The 18,281-nt window shown below is 45.2% G+C and overlaps 1 protein-coding gene across 3 annotated transcripts in view; it reads right to left on the bottom strand.

The window, feature by feature from the left end:
- The window catches only part of PTPRZ1 (protein tyrosine phosphatase receptor type Z1), a 550,052-nt gene that overhangs the window by 214,161 nt on the left and 317,610 nt on the right, over window positions 1-18,281 (bottom strand). For all 3 annotated transcript variants that reach the window (XM_085654180.1, XM_085654181.1, XM_085654182.1), the window contains exon 9: window positions 8,024-8,208. In XM_085654180.1, coding sequence (XP_085510306.1) covers window positions 8,024-8,208 — 185 coding nt within the window. The remainder of the gene's footprint in view (window positions 1-8,023; window positions 8,209-18,281) is intronic.

Here is an 18,281-nt window from a genome sequence, read left to right as displayed (position 1 = left end):
AGCAGCTTCCTACCAGAGAGATCGAATTTACAAATATTGCATTTCTGAATCTTTTAGTCAGATCCCTTGCTGAGCTTGTATGAGTATTTCGATACGCTTTTTAGCAAGAGTATGGGACATAATTGTGATCATCTGTCCACAAAGTGGTATAGACATCTTGATAGGGAGGTTCCAATAGATGAAGTTAGGCAGAGTAAATTCCTTTTCTCAATCAATCTGGAATGCCTCTTGCACTTGAGTACATCATTTTTAAATGTTAGAATCATTTATACTACAATTCTCATTGACTTCATAAATGAGTGTTTGAAGAAAATGTTAAGTGTTTTCGATGTTGGAGCTCCCGGGACTTTAAAAAAGTTCTACTTTTTTATGTTGGAGCTCAGAGGCAGATATTACACACATTTTTGCTGCATGTTGTTTTATTCAAAATTACTGGAAATTGGTGCTTTGGCAACTGAATTTTTATCAAAAACCGATGAGCTTGGAATGCTAATTGAGCCACTCAGCTAGGAGCCATCATTCTAAAATAGGAATACATTTTTTGCCATGAATGTCACCTGACTCTGAATAGCTACGTTGTGGCTTCAAAAAGATCCTCCAGATCCTGGTGGATCCAGGTGGCAGGAGTTCATGACATTATGAGGGTAAGAAATGTCCATTATACAAAATAATGCAAGCCGTAGTAAACTTATAAGAATGTGGGATCCTATGAAAGACTGGATGCAGACTCTAATTCCTGGTTATTCTCCTAAAATATTTTAGGTTTATTTGCTATGATGAATTTGTACCACACATGGCACTTTATTATGTAACTGAAATATATTCTTGTATTACTGTGTTAGATGCGTTGATACTTTCCCAATTTAAAAAAAAGGCAGAAGTCTGTGCAAGTTCCACAAGTTTTCTGTTTGTGTGTGAATAGCAAACTTGTATGCATTGCACAATCCATCTGGCTATGCCCTCTTTTGAAATAAGGTTGCTCAGCTGTGTAAGGTGCAAAGGAAACAAATGATTGTTTTGTTTTGCCTGGGGGTTCTGTCAATTAACCACATGAGTGCATGTTTGACATCCAGAAAGTGCTGTGCTCTTCATGCCCTGCTTTAAAGATTTTGAAAGAGTGCTAACTTGTTTGAACAAGTTGAAAAGGTGATACTTGCTTTCTGAGAAAGCGTAGGTGAGTCCATAAGACTACTTTGTCTTTGTGAACTTGAACACAATGTAGCTACAGATAGTGCTTGTAATTTGCGAAGTCATTAAGGAAGTGATTGTGTTCATAAGGGCAACTTTCCAAGGTAATGCTTGCAAAGGGCTTGGACGCAGTGATTTAATTGGTGGACATATTAACCTTGTTAAGACTGTATTTAGATACCAGTTGCATACCCAGGGCTGTCTTGGTGGGACCCCTTCTCAATCCTACTATGAATGCTTTGCTCAAAAGAACTTTCAGTAGAATAATGGATTGTTTGTTTTGTAAATAGGCAGCTAGGGTTGATAAATGATATTTGCAGTAAAGGTGTAAGCACAGACAAATGTCTGCTTTACACACATACCATTCCTTAAGGAATGGGGTGTGGAAACCTGGATCCAAAGCATGGCCATCTTTTGTTTTAAAATATGGCAAACAGACCAATATTGTAGACTCATCTGTGAAATTAAATTTGAGTATTCTGGAGGTTCGTCTTTCACTCGTTTGTTTTGATTGTGCCTGCTGGGCAGATCTGCAGAGTGGTAATCTGTGCATGGAAGGTGTTCTGCTGGGATGCACGATTTGCAAGTGAGCACTCAGAGCCGAACTTGTTGAGAGATATGAGAAAGAACTAACAACTGTGGGCCCGATTCACAAATGGCCTCCGCACTCGTGGTGGGGGCCCTGCGGTAATGGCAGGAGCCCAGCTCTCATGGCAGGTCATATGCATTGCAGTTTCTCATTGTGGGGGTCCCGCCACGAGTGTGGGCCCCCGCAACGACTGCAGGGTCTCTGCCACAAGTGCGGAGACCCTTTGTGAATTGGGCCCTCAGTTTCCAAATGTAAAACATGTGGGTCAGTCTTGCTGTGCAGACATTTCTGCGAAACCTCTAGTGCTAGAAATACTTGAACACACTGATGTGTAAAAATTGTTCTGCATTGGTCCATTTATCCTTGCAATGAAAAAAGCAAGATGAGCTTCCCATCCCTGAAACGTGGTCTCCATGGCAAATGTTAAATGTGTTTGGGCATATGCAAAGAGTTGCCCCATTGTGAGAGTTAGTGCCCCTAATACTTCAGAAAACAGGAGGCAAGCCAGCGAGCCCTTTAAGTCACTTTTGAGCTGGGTTGGAGAGATACAAGCCCAATCCTTCTAACTGTCAGGCAAGGAGAGCAGCAGGTCAGCACAGCAGAGCAGGAGTCCAGCAGAGTGCCAGTCCTTACAGTAGTCCTTCTTCCTGGCAGATTATCCACAGGTGCAGAAGTGTACTGAGGTGGTGGTGTCTGAGGTCCATTATTCATACTTTGGTGCCCTGGTTCTGGAAGGTGGGAGAAGCTTCTAGAGAGTGACTTTGAAGTGCAAGGAATCCCCTTCCTCCCCTGCCCTGGCTCCAAGCTGGCTGGAGTGACACTACAGGGTTGTTAGGCCTATTGTGTGGATACAGTGCACAGCCTATTCAGGTGCTTAGCTCCACCCCCCCCCCCCCCCCCCCACCCCATCAGGCCAGTTAATGACCCATTACGGCCCATCAAGACAAACCGAAGCTCCCATTGTGTGTGGCTGTCTAGAGGGAATGCAAGAAGCCCAGCTGTCACACACCCCACACATGTATTCAGAGACAGGCAGAAGACACCAAATGGCTAAAGTACAATTTTCAGACTTACAACTTACAACTGGACTTTACCATAAATTGTGATTCTAATTTGTGAGTCCAGAGACATTAAACTTGAAATATCTATCTTTTCCCAATTGGAAATGACACTTATAAAATGTAATAAGGGAATCTCACTGTTAACCTATAGGAGAGATAGGCCTTGCAGCAGTGAAACATGAATTTAAGAGTTTTTCACTACTTGGACATGTAAAACTTTTACATACATTGCACCCGGCCCTTGGGGCTGTCCAGGGCCCACCTTAGGTGACTTTTATGTCTTAAAAAGGAAGGTTTGGGCCTGGCAAGAGGGTTAAGATCCCAGGTTGGCATGGCAGTTTAAAACTGCTCACACAGTCTCTGCAGTGGCAGGCCTGGACATGTTTAAAGTGCTACTTAAGTGGGTGGCACAATCAGTGCTGCAGGTCCACTAGTAGTATTTAATTTACAGACACTGGGCACATGTAGTGCGCTTTACTATGGACTTATAAGTACATTTAATAAACCAATTGTGGCTAAGCCAATGTTACTACATTTTAAGGAGCGAGCACAAGCACTTTAGCACTGGTTAACAGAGTCCTAAAGCCATCAAAAATGAATTCAGCAAAACAGGGGAGGAGTAAGGCAGAAGGTTTGGGGGTGACCCTGCAGAAATGGCCAGGTCCAACATTGTTGGCTTGTGCCCACCTGGAGACCGTATACTCTTGCAATGAACTCACATGTAAACGTGCACTGGGAACAAGCTCTATGAGCAAATCCATCAACAATTGCATTATTATTCTAACTGTCAGGGATTGTAATGCTGAAATTTGCAATCAGTCTCTGAACTGCTGGTACTCTCTCCACTGTTACGAAAGCAAGCCTGGGATAAATAGATGTTTAAAGTTTCCCCTAGATAATGTTGGTTCTACAGAGGAAGCAGAAACGACTTTTGGCATTGATTGTGAGCGCTATCTGATGGGGCATGGACATTGTTTTCTGTGAAACAAGGTTTGCTGCCATGGCACACCTTTTGCCTGCCAATTGTCTAGATACAGATAAACATAAATTCCTTGGTGGCGAGGTAAGACACCACCATGGAAAGATGTTTGGTAAACACTCTATGCTGATTTTATTTCAAGAAGAAACAGAAAACTGAAATTTTTATACACCTACCATAAATCAAAGGTACCTGGGCCAATTTTGCCCTTCAGGTCGACTGTTGCCAGTAGGGTCCCTTTTTATGGACTTACTGTAAAGTAGAAATGTATGAGTCTGTGGTGTACAGGCTAGGATAGGATGCAGTGTGCCATCCTTCCTCGGTATGAGGACACACATGGAGTAGACTCCCGCTCATTGTTAATTGTGCAGTACTTCCTCTATCAATCCCTCATGTGATAGTGTGCAAATCTCTTTTGTGTTAGCAAGGTGGTGTATTTGAAGCTAAGTGTGTTAAATTGAGTATCCATTTAGTGCCGCTGACAGCACTCACTATTCCATTCGCATCTTCCTCCATTCCTTAGGTCAATATTTCAACCTTCCCCCTGACAGGTGTTGTGGGATCAGGAGAAATGAATAATGAGAGTCAGTGTTTGGTAGTGGCTGGGCCTCCTTTTGGAATTGATGCTTTTGTCATGACCATTGTCTGTGGCGTGGGAACATCTGCAGTGCAAATGCTGGTTTTGGAAACCCCTCCTGTGGTTGTTAGCTTTGTTGGCTGGTAAAGTGACCGATTGCCTAGAGCTCATAGTCTCATCAACACCAAAAAGGTGAATGTTATCAGTATGTAAATCAAAAGGATGCTGTACCTCTGGGAGGAATCTGGAAATATGCAACCAAGTGTTGTGATGTAACAAGATGCTGGTGTTAATTTGATTAAATGCCCTATTGGCGGTGTCTAATGTGCTGAGCATTCCAGCATTTAAAATAATTTTACATTCAGCAACAATGTCTTCTACATTCTTATGATATTTCTCTGGAAGGTGTTGAAGAAGTTTTTTCATTTGTTCCCATTGGAAGTGCTCACATCAGTCAATAAGTGTCTGTGGTTCACAAAGAGTTATGAAGAGGCTGCCCAAATGGCCACCAATTTTTCGACTGAGTTGAGGTAGTTACTTTCTTTTTTGGTAGTGTGCAATATGTTTTCAACAAAGTTTTAATGAGGAAATCAGTTTCCTCCTGTTCAACTGCCATGTTGACGCCATGGTGCATGGTTTCCCTTACTATAACTGTAGGCAGAGGTTTTGTCTGGAGGTAATGTCCTACCGAGATATTCCAGTGGTTCCTCATCTGAGTCAATACCTACTTATTTCATGCGCCTTCAGTGTGTGAGGGAAGGTCCACATATGTGTTGTCATCATGTGGATGTTGCTACTGAGAATGATAGCCTGATGTCTCAATCACATTTAGTGGTCTTCGTGCACTTTTGATTCCGATAGGGGAACAAATATGATGACGTGACTTCCTCTCATCTGAAGGGGGTAAGCTTTGTGATACAGGACTGGTACACCTGACCAGACTTGTGGGATTAAACTTATACTTTTGACGTTTTTTCCATTGTTATGTCCTGCTTGTGAGTCAATACAATGCAATTTTATATCAAATTTTGAATTACTGCTTATGTAAATTTGTTCAGAATGCGTTCCTCGTAATATTTTCGTGGTCAAGATTGTTTTTGATGCTGGTGAATAGATGATTCCAATGTCAGGTCCAAAGAAGGAGTGCCCTTCAGAAATAGCTGATAGATACCAGTCCTCTATTGGTGTGGTCTTTTTTGGGCTCAATCCTCTTCAACTTTCAAGGCAGTGCTTCAGATCTGTTCCACTGATTGGAGTAAAGACTTGGAACGACTCCGTGTAGATCATGGTGCGAGTTCTGAGTAATCCTCTAATGGAGCTGGAGCTTGCATTTTAACCAGAGGTGGAGTCTTTGTACCGCTTCCTTCTTGGCTCACCGTGTAAACAGAATCATGTTAGATCCTCCATCTGAATAATAAGTTTCTTGCCCCTGGTTTTTCACTCTTCAAGGACTGCAAGAGTCTTCGTCTGCATCAATGTTCTCATACACCCCAAAGCTAATTTGTTTTGATGTTCTAATACCACAGCAGCCCACCTTGGATCCGGACAGCTACAAGAAGTCTGTTTACAATTGAAAAGCTGGCACACTGAGCAGCTTTCTTTATGGTGATCTCTTGGAAGAAGCAGAATACAAACTCTATGATGAGCGGATTGTGATAACCTTGTAGGCTATTGAGGATAACATTGAAATGCCAAATTTTCAATCCTCTACCTCCCAGGAATCATTCTCATACGACTTGGAAGGTGAGAGTGCAGGATTCCTTGATCCTTGATGCACTGAGTCGGTATCTTTCCATGACTCACACATATTAGAGGTCGTCAGATTCATCCGGTACTCTCTAGTCTTAAATTATTGGTTTTCTGATCACAATGCAGTTGTGAAGGGAGAGAACCAAACTTTGGCTCTGAATCGGATAGCTAACCAAAACAAAACCTAGGATGGAGTCTGAACGCTGATGATGCTATGAGATCACGAGTCATTCACCAAACCAAAACTCACACTTTGAAACAAACAAGACGGAATATTTCAAACCCTACACACGATTGACAGGGTAATGCAGAACGTGACATGCATCGCCCCATGCTGTAAACATGCAGCACTGCACTGTATTGTGCTGCTTCATCATTTCTGGCATTATCAAACATCTTAATTTCCTCAGTCCTCAGATTCTAACACAGTCATGCATTCAATGTGGGTTCTGTTTTTCATAAGTGCATGGCAAAATGATCCACATCTCAGCGTAAGGGCACATGTTAATGTTAATTGATTTTTATATAGTGCTAATCACCGGCAGGTCTTTAATCGCTTGAGAGAGAGTTGCCAGAGGTTGTCAACGGGTGCATGGCCGCATAGTGGGCCAGTTAGGCCGTGTCTAAGGCCTCGTTGAACAGAGCGTCTTAAGCTGTTGTCTTAAATCTCTTTGTAATTTTTATATTGTTTAACAGGGAGTTTTTATGAATAGATGAGATGATGTCACTTGAATGGGCAGACTTGATCAATTGTCCTGAAAGCTTTTTTTGATCACCGTTGTGCATTGGACGACTGGGACTATTTCTGTTCTGCTGCTCTGAATGCACATTCCCGAGGGCCAGAAGAAATTCACATATGTGTCCATACCCATGTGTCATGAAGTATGATCATTTACTTGAGGATAAATAGCTTTGATATCTGTTTCATTACTTGGAAAGTGTTTATGAAACCATAACTATTTGGTTTCAAGAGAATTATCTGTACATGAATTTTATTGGCGACCTGAGTTTGATGTTAGTTTGTGAGATATCATTCTTGCGCACCCTGATTTCATCCACTGGAGAGCCTAACATTTGTCTTATTTCCTTTGTCTCATCTAATTGGTCTATAAGAATTACAGTGCATTAAGAAAGAGGGAGAGGATGTGGTCTAACGGCTAGAGCGGTCGAGCTCGAAGTTGGGGAACCAGGTTTGAGTTTCGGCAGGGACGCTCAATAACCTGTGATTCTGGACAAATCACTTCATATCCCCGTGCCTAACGAAATGAATGGGTCTGTCTGTAATGCAACGGGTGCTCATGTAAAGCGCTCTGATGCCTTCGGGTCGAGTTCGCCCTATGTAGAACTCTCCCAAAAAAAATAAGATATTGACAGGTTCAACCATTCTGTAGTGCTTCAAAACTGCACTTTTTAAAGCAGTGCTCTCTTCGTGAAAGCTAAGAAAAATCAAGCAATTCTAATTTCCATCAGGGCCCATTGTTAGCTGTGCCATGCAGGTTAAACGCATCTTTGGCTTCTATAGACAAAATATTTTTTAACAAAGCAAAACGTACTTATAAAAACCCTGCTTCAACTACATCATTTTATATTATCTTCTCTTTTTACTTCAGAGAACCAAACAGTACAGTCCAGTATTTCACTTATTGTTTTCAGGAAACCTCTGGCTGTTTTGAAAACAATACTTTTGATTCTACCGGCAACAAACGAACAGGTGACATGCTCCAATATTGCTGTCTTGGGGTTCTGATGACATTTACAAGCCACATTCGGCCTTATACTTAAGTAAATTACCAGAATTCATACACAGCAATGCAGACAATATAACACAAGGATTCGGCAATCATAGGGCACATTCTGCACAACAGAGAATTGATAGTTACCAGATCCTGATAGCCGTCGGTCAAAAGTTCCTGCTTCGGCTGGTCTTCCCCATCCAGCTGCTGATAAAAGACAGCAAACCTATCGATGACCGTGTCGTACACGACACGTGGCCGCTCCCAGGTGACCAGGAGGCTGCTGTAGTTCTTTGGCTCAGCTTGGACATTCTCCGCTTCCGTGCTGCAAACTGGAGGAACAGAGGGGTCTTAGTTTGGCAGACTCCACAGATCTAAGCACATACTTTTGATGGCGTTGTCTAGTGGTCTTTTAATTTAATCATTAATTCAATGATCATTTGTAGCATGCTAACATGCAGCAGGGTCATGCCCACAAGGTGTGTTTGTTGCAAAAGGCAGAGCACGGAAGCAGCATTTGGCGGCACATGGCTCTCTTTATGACCCGTTCAATAAGTCTTCAACCCTGGTCTAGCACCCTACTTCCAACCCATTCCAACTCAACCATAATCCTAATGTCAAACCTCATAAAATGTCCAACCCCAACTCTAATCCAGAATCTAACCTCATCTCCAACTCCACATTTTACGCCAACCTTAACTCCAGTTCTAACCCAGCTCCAACCCCAACCCTAATCACAACTCCATTTTCACCCTCAACTGCTATATGGCCCCTACCAAAGCTTCCATCTCTACTAGCAGTAATATAAAATAACTTTACTTTCTTTCAGTTTAAAATGGCAACATCTATCATTTGGTCCGCCAGTAAGAGTTTACTGCTCTTGTGACACATTCAAGTAAAGGCAGGAGCGGCCCGGGCAGGTAAGAGCAGAGGGATGAGGGGAAATGGAATAAAAAATCAATTTTGCCTAGCCTTTGTCTGTCGAATCCCCTCACCCCACCCCTTTTTTCTGCACGGGCCGCAACCGAGTTAGGGATTCCTTTAGTTTGATGGATCCATTGACTACTCCATCCTCACGGGTATTTGACTAATGCCATATCTTCCTTAATACTGACACAAAGGGTTAAACCTATATTACCTGAGATACTGGAATTGTGTGTGGCCTTTCCAAGATCAAACATCAGGCTAACAAGGAGATAGCATATACCAACTAATATAAGACCTTGAACTGACAAGGTAAAAAATACAGTTGAAGGGATTTTGATCTGTGCTGGACTGGCCTATTTTCAGAAGCCTCCATGGGTTTCAGCCTGGCAGACCATGTTAAGTTTATGACTCTATTTGAGATGCTCTTCCCCACAGGTCTCCTTTGTTAGCACACATTGGTCCAGAGTTGGCTTCACTGCATGTTGAATGTCACAGGTAGCGAGAACATGGCACGTATAATAGGTCCTCTGGCTCAGCACATAGCTAGACACTTGTTTTTTTGAGTTTAAGTTGTCAAAAGATCATGCATATTACTCTAAATTTCTATGAATTAATGCGTGAAATCCAGGCAGCATAAGTAGGAAACAGTGAGCAGGGACTCCTTCCATCTTGCGTTGTATAAAGTTCATGAAGTAATTAGGAGAAATCCTGAGTTATATCCATAAGTGGGATGAAAAAACTGGGGGGGGTCTCTCAAAGGGGCGTGGTCAATGTAATTAAGGGCGTGGCTTAAAAACACATAAGCTAAAAATCTGTGTTCAGCATAGTGTGCCGCCCGACTTGTATTTTGCTGTTCCTGTCATTGCATCCAGATATATGATACAACAAGTCACATCATACCTACAACAAGTCAGGGCTATTGGCTTTGTCAATGTTTGCTAGTTGCATACGATAAATAAGTAGCAACTATGGCTTGTATATAATATTGAAAAAACTTCCACTTAAAGCCCTGGTGACACCACAACAATATTGCTGCTCCTGAGTTTCACAAAGAGAAGGGAAATCCAGAGAGAAAATTACTCTCTTTAAAGGATTTCCCTTCCCCTACAACGCTCACCTGGCATGACGTCATGCCGTAACTTCTCCACTAGCAAGAAGTGAGCAGTGTGAGCACGCGCACATCGATGTGCCTGCTGTCACTGCAGTCCAGAAAAAAATGGACCGCCTGTGCCAGGGCACAAAACAGAGCCAGATAGAGACCCGTTTCGAGGCCCCCCTGAAAAAAACTGCCGGTGCTCAGACCCGGTGAGACCCGGCCCACTTAAACCCCTGGTTATATTTGATAACTTTGCATTCTTCAAATAAGTTTAAAAAACGGGAACATGACTGCGGTGAAGCAGCACAGCTCATCATGATCCGGCCCCTTGTACTCTTTGTAGTAAAAATATATAAGAGCAGAGGTTACTAATGGATTTGTCCTATTGTGTGCCTTGCGCAGACATGCACATCCTTAAAAAAACAAAGCCCTGCCTTCCTTTCTAAAGGGCTGGAGGTTTCAATCAGCATGCTTAATTGATAATCATCTTAAAACAGTGCTCTAGCCTTTAATGACGAAGAGTAAATAGTCTTTCACATTGTCGAAGTGTCTCAGGAGAATGTAATACAAAATATCTGAGCTAATGGCATGTCAAAAGCAAAAAAAGAATTACTTATAGTCTTACTGATACTTGATGAAAATGGAAGATCTGATGGTATTAAACAAGGCACAGAGCAGTTCAAGCTGCACAAACAATCAGAATACACATACATGAATATGTATAAAAGACGGGAATCAGTGATGGGGTGGAGGCGGTGAGAGTGCAGGGGGTAGAAAAGGGTATGGGGTGGAGATTTTTTTTTTTAAAATCATTTACCTGTCAGCCGGCAGCCAGGCTGACCGCCGCCTCTTTTCTGTCCTCTTCCTGGCTTCTGCTGGAACAGGAAGCAGGATGCAGGAGAGGCTCCCTTGAGCGAATCACAAAGCTGCAATGCAGCGTTGAGATTGGTAAGCACCTAGGCTTCTCTTAGCCAATCACAATGCTGCAATGCAGCATTGTGTTTTGATTTGATTTGGATTTGTAAAGCGCGTAGCTACCCAAGGGCGTCCCAGCGCTGTCGTATCAGCTTGAAGTGCTCCTGGGGGGAATTATTGGGGGAAGAGCCAGGTCTTCAGTAGCCTGTGGAATGGCAGATGTTGAGGGGGAGGCTATTCCAGAGCTTTGGGGCGTTGTATGCGAAGCGGCGCCCACCCGTACGCGCTCTTTTTATTCTAGGGATGCTGGCAAGGAAAAGGGAATCTGACCTAAGCTATCTGGTGGATTTGTGGGGTTTGATGAGTGGTTTTAGTATGGAGGGGCCTTTACCCTGGAGGATTTTGTGAGAGATGCACAGGGTTTTAAAGGCGATGCGCTCCTGAATGGGGAGCCAGTGGAGAGCTTTGAGGGAGGGTTTAGCAGAGCATCTGGGTTTCGTCCCCGTGAGGATTCTTGCTGCGGCATTCTGAACGTGCTGGAGTTTTTTGATGACAGCTACTGGGGCGCCCAGGTACAGGGCGTTCCCGTAATCCAATCTAGAGATGATAAGGCCCTGGAAAATAATTGTTCTAGACTGGGGAGGGATAACAGGGAGGATCTTCCAGGCAGTTCGCAAGAGACCAAAGCATGTGCCGGCTGTCTTTCTCGCTTGGGCTCTGAAGCTAAGGTCCTAGTCAAGCCAGATGCCTAGGCTCTTGATTTCATTTTTTGATATAGGGGGGAGCCCATGCTGGGTGGCCAGGCGAGAGACTTGGGGAGTTTGTGCGGGTCACCTAGGAGCATAATCTCCGACTTCTCGCCATTGAGTTTGAGGCGGGAGTCGCCCATCCATTTAGATATGCTCTGCAGGCAGGAGACCAGATTCTCCATGGACTGGTCGGATTGATTGATGTAGACGACTAGTTGGGTGTCGTCGGCATACATGACCACCTTTATGCCGAATGGTGAGACTATGTCGTCTAAAGGGGCCATGTAAACGTTAAAAAGCGTGGGGCTCAGGGACGATCCCTGGGGAACCCCACACTGAAGGGGAAGGGCTTTGGAATGACCGTGACTATCGGCCACTTGGAATGTCCTATGCTCTAAGAACGATTTCAACCAGGCCAGGGCGGTCCCAGTGACTCCAGTTTTGTGAAGACGGTGGAGGAGGATGGTATGGTCCACCGTGTCAAAGGCAGCGCTCAGGTCCAGGAGGATCACTGCCACTGATCCCCCTGCGTCCAAGATGGATCTGGTCTCCTCTGTCACGGCCAGGAGGGCGGTGTCGGTCCCCTGTCCTGGTCTGAACCCTGTCTGGGAGTGGCGAAGGAGGTTGTGGGTCTCTAAAAAGGTGGATAGCTGTTCATTCACGATTTTTTCTGCCGCTTTGCTGATGCCTGGGAGGAGGGAAATAGGTCTAAAGTTGGAGGGGTCCGTGGGGTCGAGGTGGGGTTTCTTGAGGAGGGCGCGTACTATCGCACGTTTCCAGTTGGTGGGAACTATCCCTTGGGAGAGGGAGGCATTAATCAGCCTGGTCAAGAGGGGAGATATTGTAGGGGCGACTAATTTCAGTTTGCTCATGGGCGCTGGATCGGCCGGGGAGCCGCTCTTAACTTGGTTGAGGGTGGCCACCATCGTCTCAGTGGATATAAGGGAGAAGGCGTCCAGGAAGGGGGCGTCTCGGTCGGTGGGCCGAGCTGGTGGGTCTGGCGGGGAGTGGAGATGGGGGAAGGTCTTTAGGATTTTGAGAATTTTAGAGGAAAAAAACTCGGCAAGTTGGGTGCATCTAGCGCCGGTAGGGTCGGCGACGGGCTGAGGTTCGGGGACTTTCATAAGTGACCGTACAATGCGGTAGGTCTCCTTGGAAGAGTTAGCTGCAGCTAGAATTTTTCCTTCAAAATAGGCAGCTTGCGTATCTTTTATACAGGTTTTATACTGTTTCATGGATGATTTATATGTTTCTCTGCTGTTTGAGGCCCAGTCTTTCCTCCAGAGGCGTTCTAGTTTTTTGCATTTTTTCCGCAATTCGCGCAATTCTGGGGTAAACCAATGTGATTTGAATGATCCCCTCTTACTGGGGAGGTGTTTATAGGAGAGGACCGAGTCTAGGGATGTTTCTATCCAAGTTCGAATTTGGATGTCCGCTAGCGAGGGGTCCGGATCCAGAGTGGGAGTGGAGGCTGTCAGCTGGCTGATCCATGCACCCGTGTCAAGTTTGTGCCACGGGCGGGAGGGTGCCTGGGGTGGAGGGCTATGAGTGGCTTCGGTGGTGATCGGGTGATTTAGAAGAATCAGGTGGTGATCTGACCAGGGGATAGGGAGGGGTATTGATGTGGTGAGTTCCGGAATATTTGAGTAAATTGGGTCCAAGAGATGGCCCTTGATGTGGGTGGGGTGGAGATTTTTCAAGGAGAGGCTGAGTGCGGCTAGATCTTCTTTGAGGTCTACAGCTATTTTGTTCCCTGGGTCGTCGAAATGAATATTGAGATCTCCTAACACTGTGAAGTTGGAGGAGAGATAGGCTAGTGAGGTAGCTGTATCCACTAGTGAGTTAGGAAACTGTCCAAGTGGGCCCGGGGGTCGATAGACCAACAGTCCCGACAGAGTTTTCTCCGGGGAGAGGTTTATGGAGAAGTGGATGTTTTCACAGTCGAGGATTGGGCTGTCCTTGAACTGGCAGGAGAGGTGGGCTTTGGTGATAATTGCTATGCCACCTCCTGGCCCTAATGGTCTGTCAAGGTGTTTAATTAGGTAACCCGGGGGTAGAGCTTGGACTATGTCTGGGACTGAGGCTGAGTTGATCCAGGTTTCCGTAAGGAACAGCACCTCGATATCGTTGTCCAGTATGAGAAGGTTGATCTCGGTACTGTGTTTGGGGAGGGATCTGCAGTTAAGCAGGGCCATTTTGATTGTGCGGGTTTTGGGGGACGAGTGAGGAGTGAGTCTGTATGAGCAATGGCTGCATTTATTTTGACGCTCCTCGAGTAAGATTGTATGGAGACAGAGGTCAGGGATACTATTCCTGAGTTGCAGAAGTGTGCCTGCGGAGTAACTGATAGGTGTCGAGCTGGGGGGTGCAGGGACGCGCCCGCAGCGCGCGTCCGCTGCGCGTCCGGGAGAGGCACATCGTTTTGAAGGGGAAGTAAGGGGCGTGCTTGGTCTGAGCGACATGGTTTGGCACTCAGATGGGGAATGGAAGCCTGGGCATGTTCTCCACCCAGGCTGTAATGCAGCCTGGGAGGAGAACATTCATGTTCACATAGGAGGGTGTCACCACTTCTCCCCCTGCAGAACCCAGTGCCGCCCCACTAAACTGCCCCAGTACAGAAAAATAAAATGATAACATTGCGTTAGTATCATTTTATTTTTCCTTTTATGCCATGCTGTAAGAAAGTGGGGCGATGCACTTCTGCCTTAGCAGAGGAGCCGCCCCTGATAAAAGATGAGCTACTTGTAATGGCACAATTTTGTTTAAATCCAGTACCCGTGCAATCTTGTGACATCACAGAGAGTGAGGGCACAAGCCACAAAACATGGAACTTTGCGGCATCTGACACTGGCCAATATAGTGCACAGATATTTTACCCTATTTAATCAAAGACACATAAATCCTCACAGAAATACTCTTTCTCTCACTTGTGCTTTTTGTTCTCTCTCTGAAACACGCATTACAAATTGTAATATTGTAGTAAAATGTGACTGTGAAAAACAAGAGTGTGTTTTCTGTACATTTGGAGTGTAACCAAGGACAACTAAATAGTAAACTCTTGGTGTTATCGTGGTCCCCTCCCCGTGCCTTAAGAGACACCGGGGAAACCATCCCCCAGGGACTAATCCGTTAACATTAGGGGAGGGGGGCACTTGGCCCCATTCCTACAGCCCACATGGGCCCAGGGGGCCCCATTCCTCGGGAAATGCTTTAATTATAGGGGACAGAGGCGCATGGCATCCCCATCTGATGGGGCCAAATAGTTTTACATTGGGATGTGTGCTCTCCTCCCCACGCCCAAGTTGGCCCAAAAGACCCCAGTCCCTGGGGCCATATGACCCCAGTCCCTGGGGCCATATTTTAATTATAGGGGAGGAGAGGGTGTGGCCTTCCCTCCAGAAGCCTTAAGAGGCTCCGGGGACCCCGTCCCCGGGGGGCATATTTTAATTATAAGTGAGAAGAGGTGCATGACCCTCTCCTCCCTGAGCCTCAAGAGGCCCTGGGGACCTCGCCACGGGTCAAATACCTTATTATTTGGGGAGGAGGGCATGTGGCCCCCCTCGCCAAACCCACATCCCCTGGGGCCATATTTTAATAAAAGGGAGAGGGTGCATTGCCACGTGGGCCCCCTCCCAGCAGCATTAATGCCAGTGGGATCAAATGCAATTAAAAGGGGAAGGGACAACTCAGCCCCTTCCTCAAGCCTCAATAGGCCCCGGCGACCCCTTTCCATGGGGCCAAATGCAAATATTAGGGAGGCAAGTAGCTTCCCTCTTCGAGCCTTATTTCTGTAAGTGGGGTGGGCCATGCAGCTACCTTTCCCCTGCCTTATTAATCCCTGGGGACCCTATTTACAAGGCCTTTTTTTAAATTAAACGGAAGGGGGCTACCCGTTCCCCCTCCAGAACCTTATTAGGCCCTAGGGACCCCATTCCCCAGGACTGATTTTTGTTAAATTAAATTAGAGGGGAGCTCGTGGCCCCCCTCCCCGACCCTTATTCGGCCCTGGGGTCCAAATTCCCAAGGGCCTTATTTTGAAAAAAAATAAAGACTACACAAGCCTCATTAGGACCTGGTGACCCCATCCTCCAGGGTCTTCTTTTATAAATAAAGGGGAGGGGGTCCAGGTGGCCATGCTCCCCTAGCTTTGTTAGGCCCTGGGGACCCCATCCCCCAGGGCCATTTAAAAAAAATTAAAGTAGAAGGGGGCTGTGTGCTTCCCCCTCCCCAAGCCTCGTTAGGCCCTAGGGACCCCAGGGTCTTACATATATGTTAGGTTAAAAGAGGAGGAGGGCATGGGGTCCCACTCTCTGAGCCTCTTTAGGAAACCCTCTCAGAGAGATTATCAGACCTTTGGACCCTATCCCCTGCGGCCTGCACTATTGAAGGTGGGTGCTGTGGTGCCCACCCAGGGCAACCACCATACATTGGGGGACACAGGGGGAGCCCGCAGGGCCGGCAGCCCCATCCGGCCATCGCATTCAGAGGGAGCCGGCATTGCTCCAGCCTGCAGGGAGCAGCTACTAATGCTCCCTGCAGCATATGTGCCATATGTAGAAAGCAAAATTGCGATCGCAAACGCCGAAATTCGCCGAATTTCGGCGTTTGCGATCGCAATTTTGCTAAGTGGGATGTAGGAAGGAAAATCTGCATGCAAAATAAGGAATCGCAAATTTTGCGATTCCTTATTTTGCAAATGCATTTAAGGAATCCCAAATAGCGATTCCTTAAATGCAATGTAGAAAGCACCCAAGTTGTGCTATTTTGGCTTAAGGAATCGCAAATTACCACCAACTTCAGGTTGATGGTAATCTGCGATTTCTTTCAATAATGCAGTTTTTTGCATTATTCAAAGAGCCATGTGGCACACATACATTTCCTTAGGGCATGTATGTGCGCCACATGTGCACCCATGCTCATTACAGGGGTGCAAAAGGGTGTCATGTTGACACCCTTGCACCCTTGAAATTGCATTCTCAATTTGCGATTCTCTAATTGAGAATCGCAAATTGAGAATGTCTTCCTATTCATTCCTATGGGCCTTTTAGCCCATAGGAATGAATGGCAAGGTATTCCTTATTTGCGATTCTCAATTAGAGAATCGCAAATAAGGAATAGGTGGGATTCGCAAACAAAATTGCTAATCCTACCTACATAGCGTTTTGCTATTCTCTAATTGCGATTCCCTAAAAATTGCAATTAGAGAATCGCAAAACACAGCCTACCTACATATGGCCCCTGGTCCTCTGATGGCTCAGGGTGGGGGGTCATGCATCCCCCCATATACTATGTTTGCGGCCCCAGGTTGGTCTTTTTGTAGATCTCACTTGAGTTTCGTGGGATCGTGTTCATTTTTAAAGTTTTTTTGGGTTGTTTTTGACCTGGGGGGTGGGTCTCTCTGGGTCCCCCCATCGGGCCTAGGCCTACCCTGCCCCATTATATTTTTTAAATATTTTTTTTATAAACGTGTTCAGGACAGGGGACTAAGTCCTTGACTCCTATAATGGCTGCCAGCAACATTGTTTTTGTGTTGCTGCAGCCAGTCAGAGCGCTCACTCTCGCAGGAGTTAGATTCCCATGGGAGCAAGATGGCCCTAGAGAAATAAAGTCCCCTGTGCCAAGCAGAACGCTCCCACAAGAGTCTCTCAAGAATCTCGCAGACCTAACCGTCTAGATATACAATTATTTTTGTAACCCTAATTTCTCATTAACCACTGAACAGATTTACATCAAACACAAAAAGAATAATCTGTGGACCAAGATCTAGCTTCCTGCCAAATTCTGTTCAGCAGTTCTTGCTGTAGCTTTGTCTAAAGAAGTCTAAGGAAAATGAATGCATATTTTGCATTTTTGACCACCTTTTCTTCTCGGCCCCTTCTTGACCAATCACCCAAAAAAGTTCCATGCACAAACTAGTAAACAAGTAGCACCTTTTTGGAACGTTTTGTGGAGATTTGTCAAAGGGTACTAAAGTTATTAGCACATACATACATATGCAGAACGGTGTTCAGTCAACCCTCTTTATCCACTGGTCTGTTCAACAGTCATTAAGATTTTGCTTTTCTCTACCACGTCATACAGCACGAAGAAATGGATCAGCCCACTTCAACCATTGGCTCTCTTGTACTATGAGTGACATCATTTTCATGATCACATTTACCGAGCAGTCTAAAAAAGAAGTGCATTCAGTGCCAGGGCTGGTGTGCCCATACTTTACTTAGTGCCAATCGTATTTTCCTGAGATGTGCAAAAAAAACAGTGTTTCTATATGTGTTCTAAACACCTCCGCCTCTTAGGAAGAACCTGTACAGTTTATTTAAAATTATATGCACACGTTATTTTATTTTTTATTTAAAAATGTTATGACAAGCATATGGCCATCTTCTTTCTATTTTTGTAGCATTCGCTTGAAATGAAAAAAAAATAATAATAATCGGAACCGCTTGCCAAGGACAGACTAATGTGCTTTGGCAAACCTTCTGTATTTTGGAGTCTGAAACATGTAATTGCTGCTATTGTAAAAGCAGGGCCACACATCGATTAAGATCTATTATGCACACCTGACAGAGGACAGCAGAGAAGTTGGGTCCACAAACTAAAGTAATGTGCCATCGTATGAAAGCCTACCTAAGCCTTCGCCATTGGTCCAGAGTAGTCTTGCCGGAGCTCACTGCCGCTATAGGTGGTGAGAGGCGCTCAGGAATGCTGAAAAGATGGC

This window comes from Triturus cristatus, chromosome 4_1 (genome assembly GCF_964204655.1).
Source record: "Triturus cristatus chromosome 4_1, aTriCri1.1, whole genome shotgun sequence".
NCBI lineage: Eukaryota > Metazoa > Chordata > Amphibia > Caudata > Salamandridae > Triturus > Triturus cristatus.
Note: the sequence above shows the minus strand (reverse complement) of the source record. Positions and strands in the feature narration are given on the sequence as shown.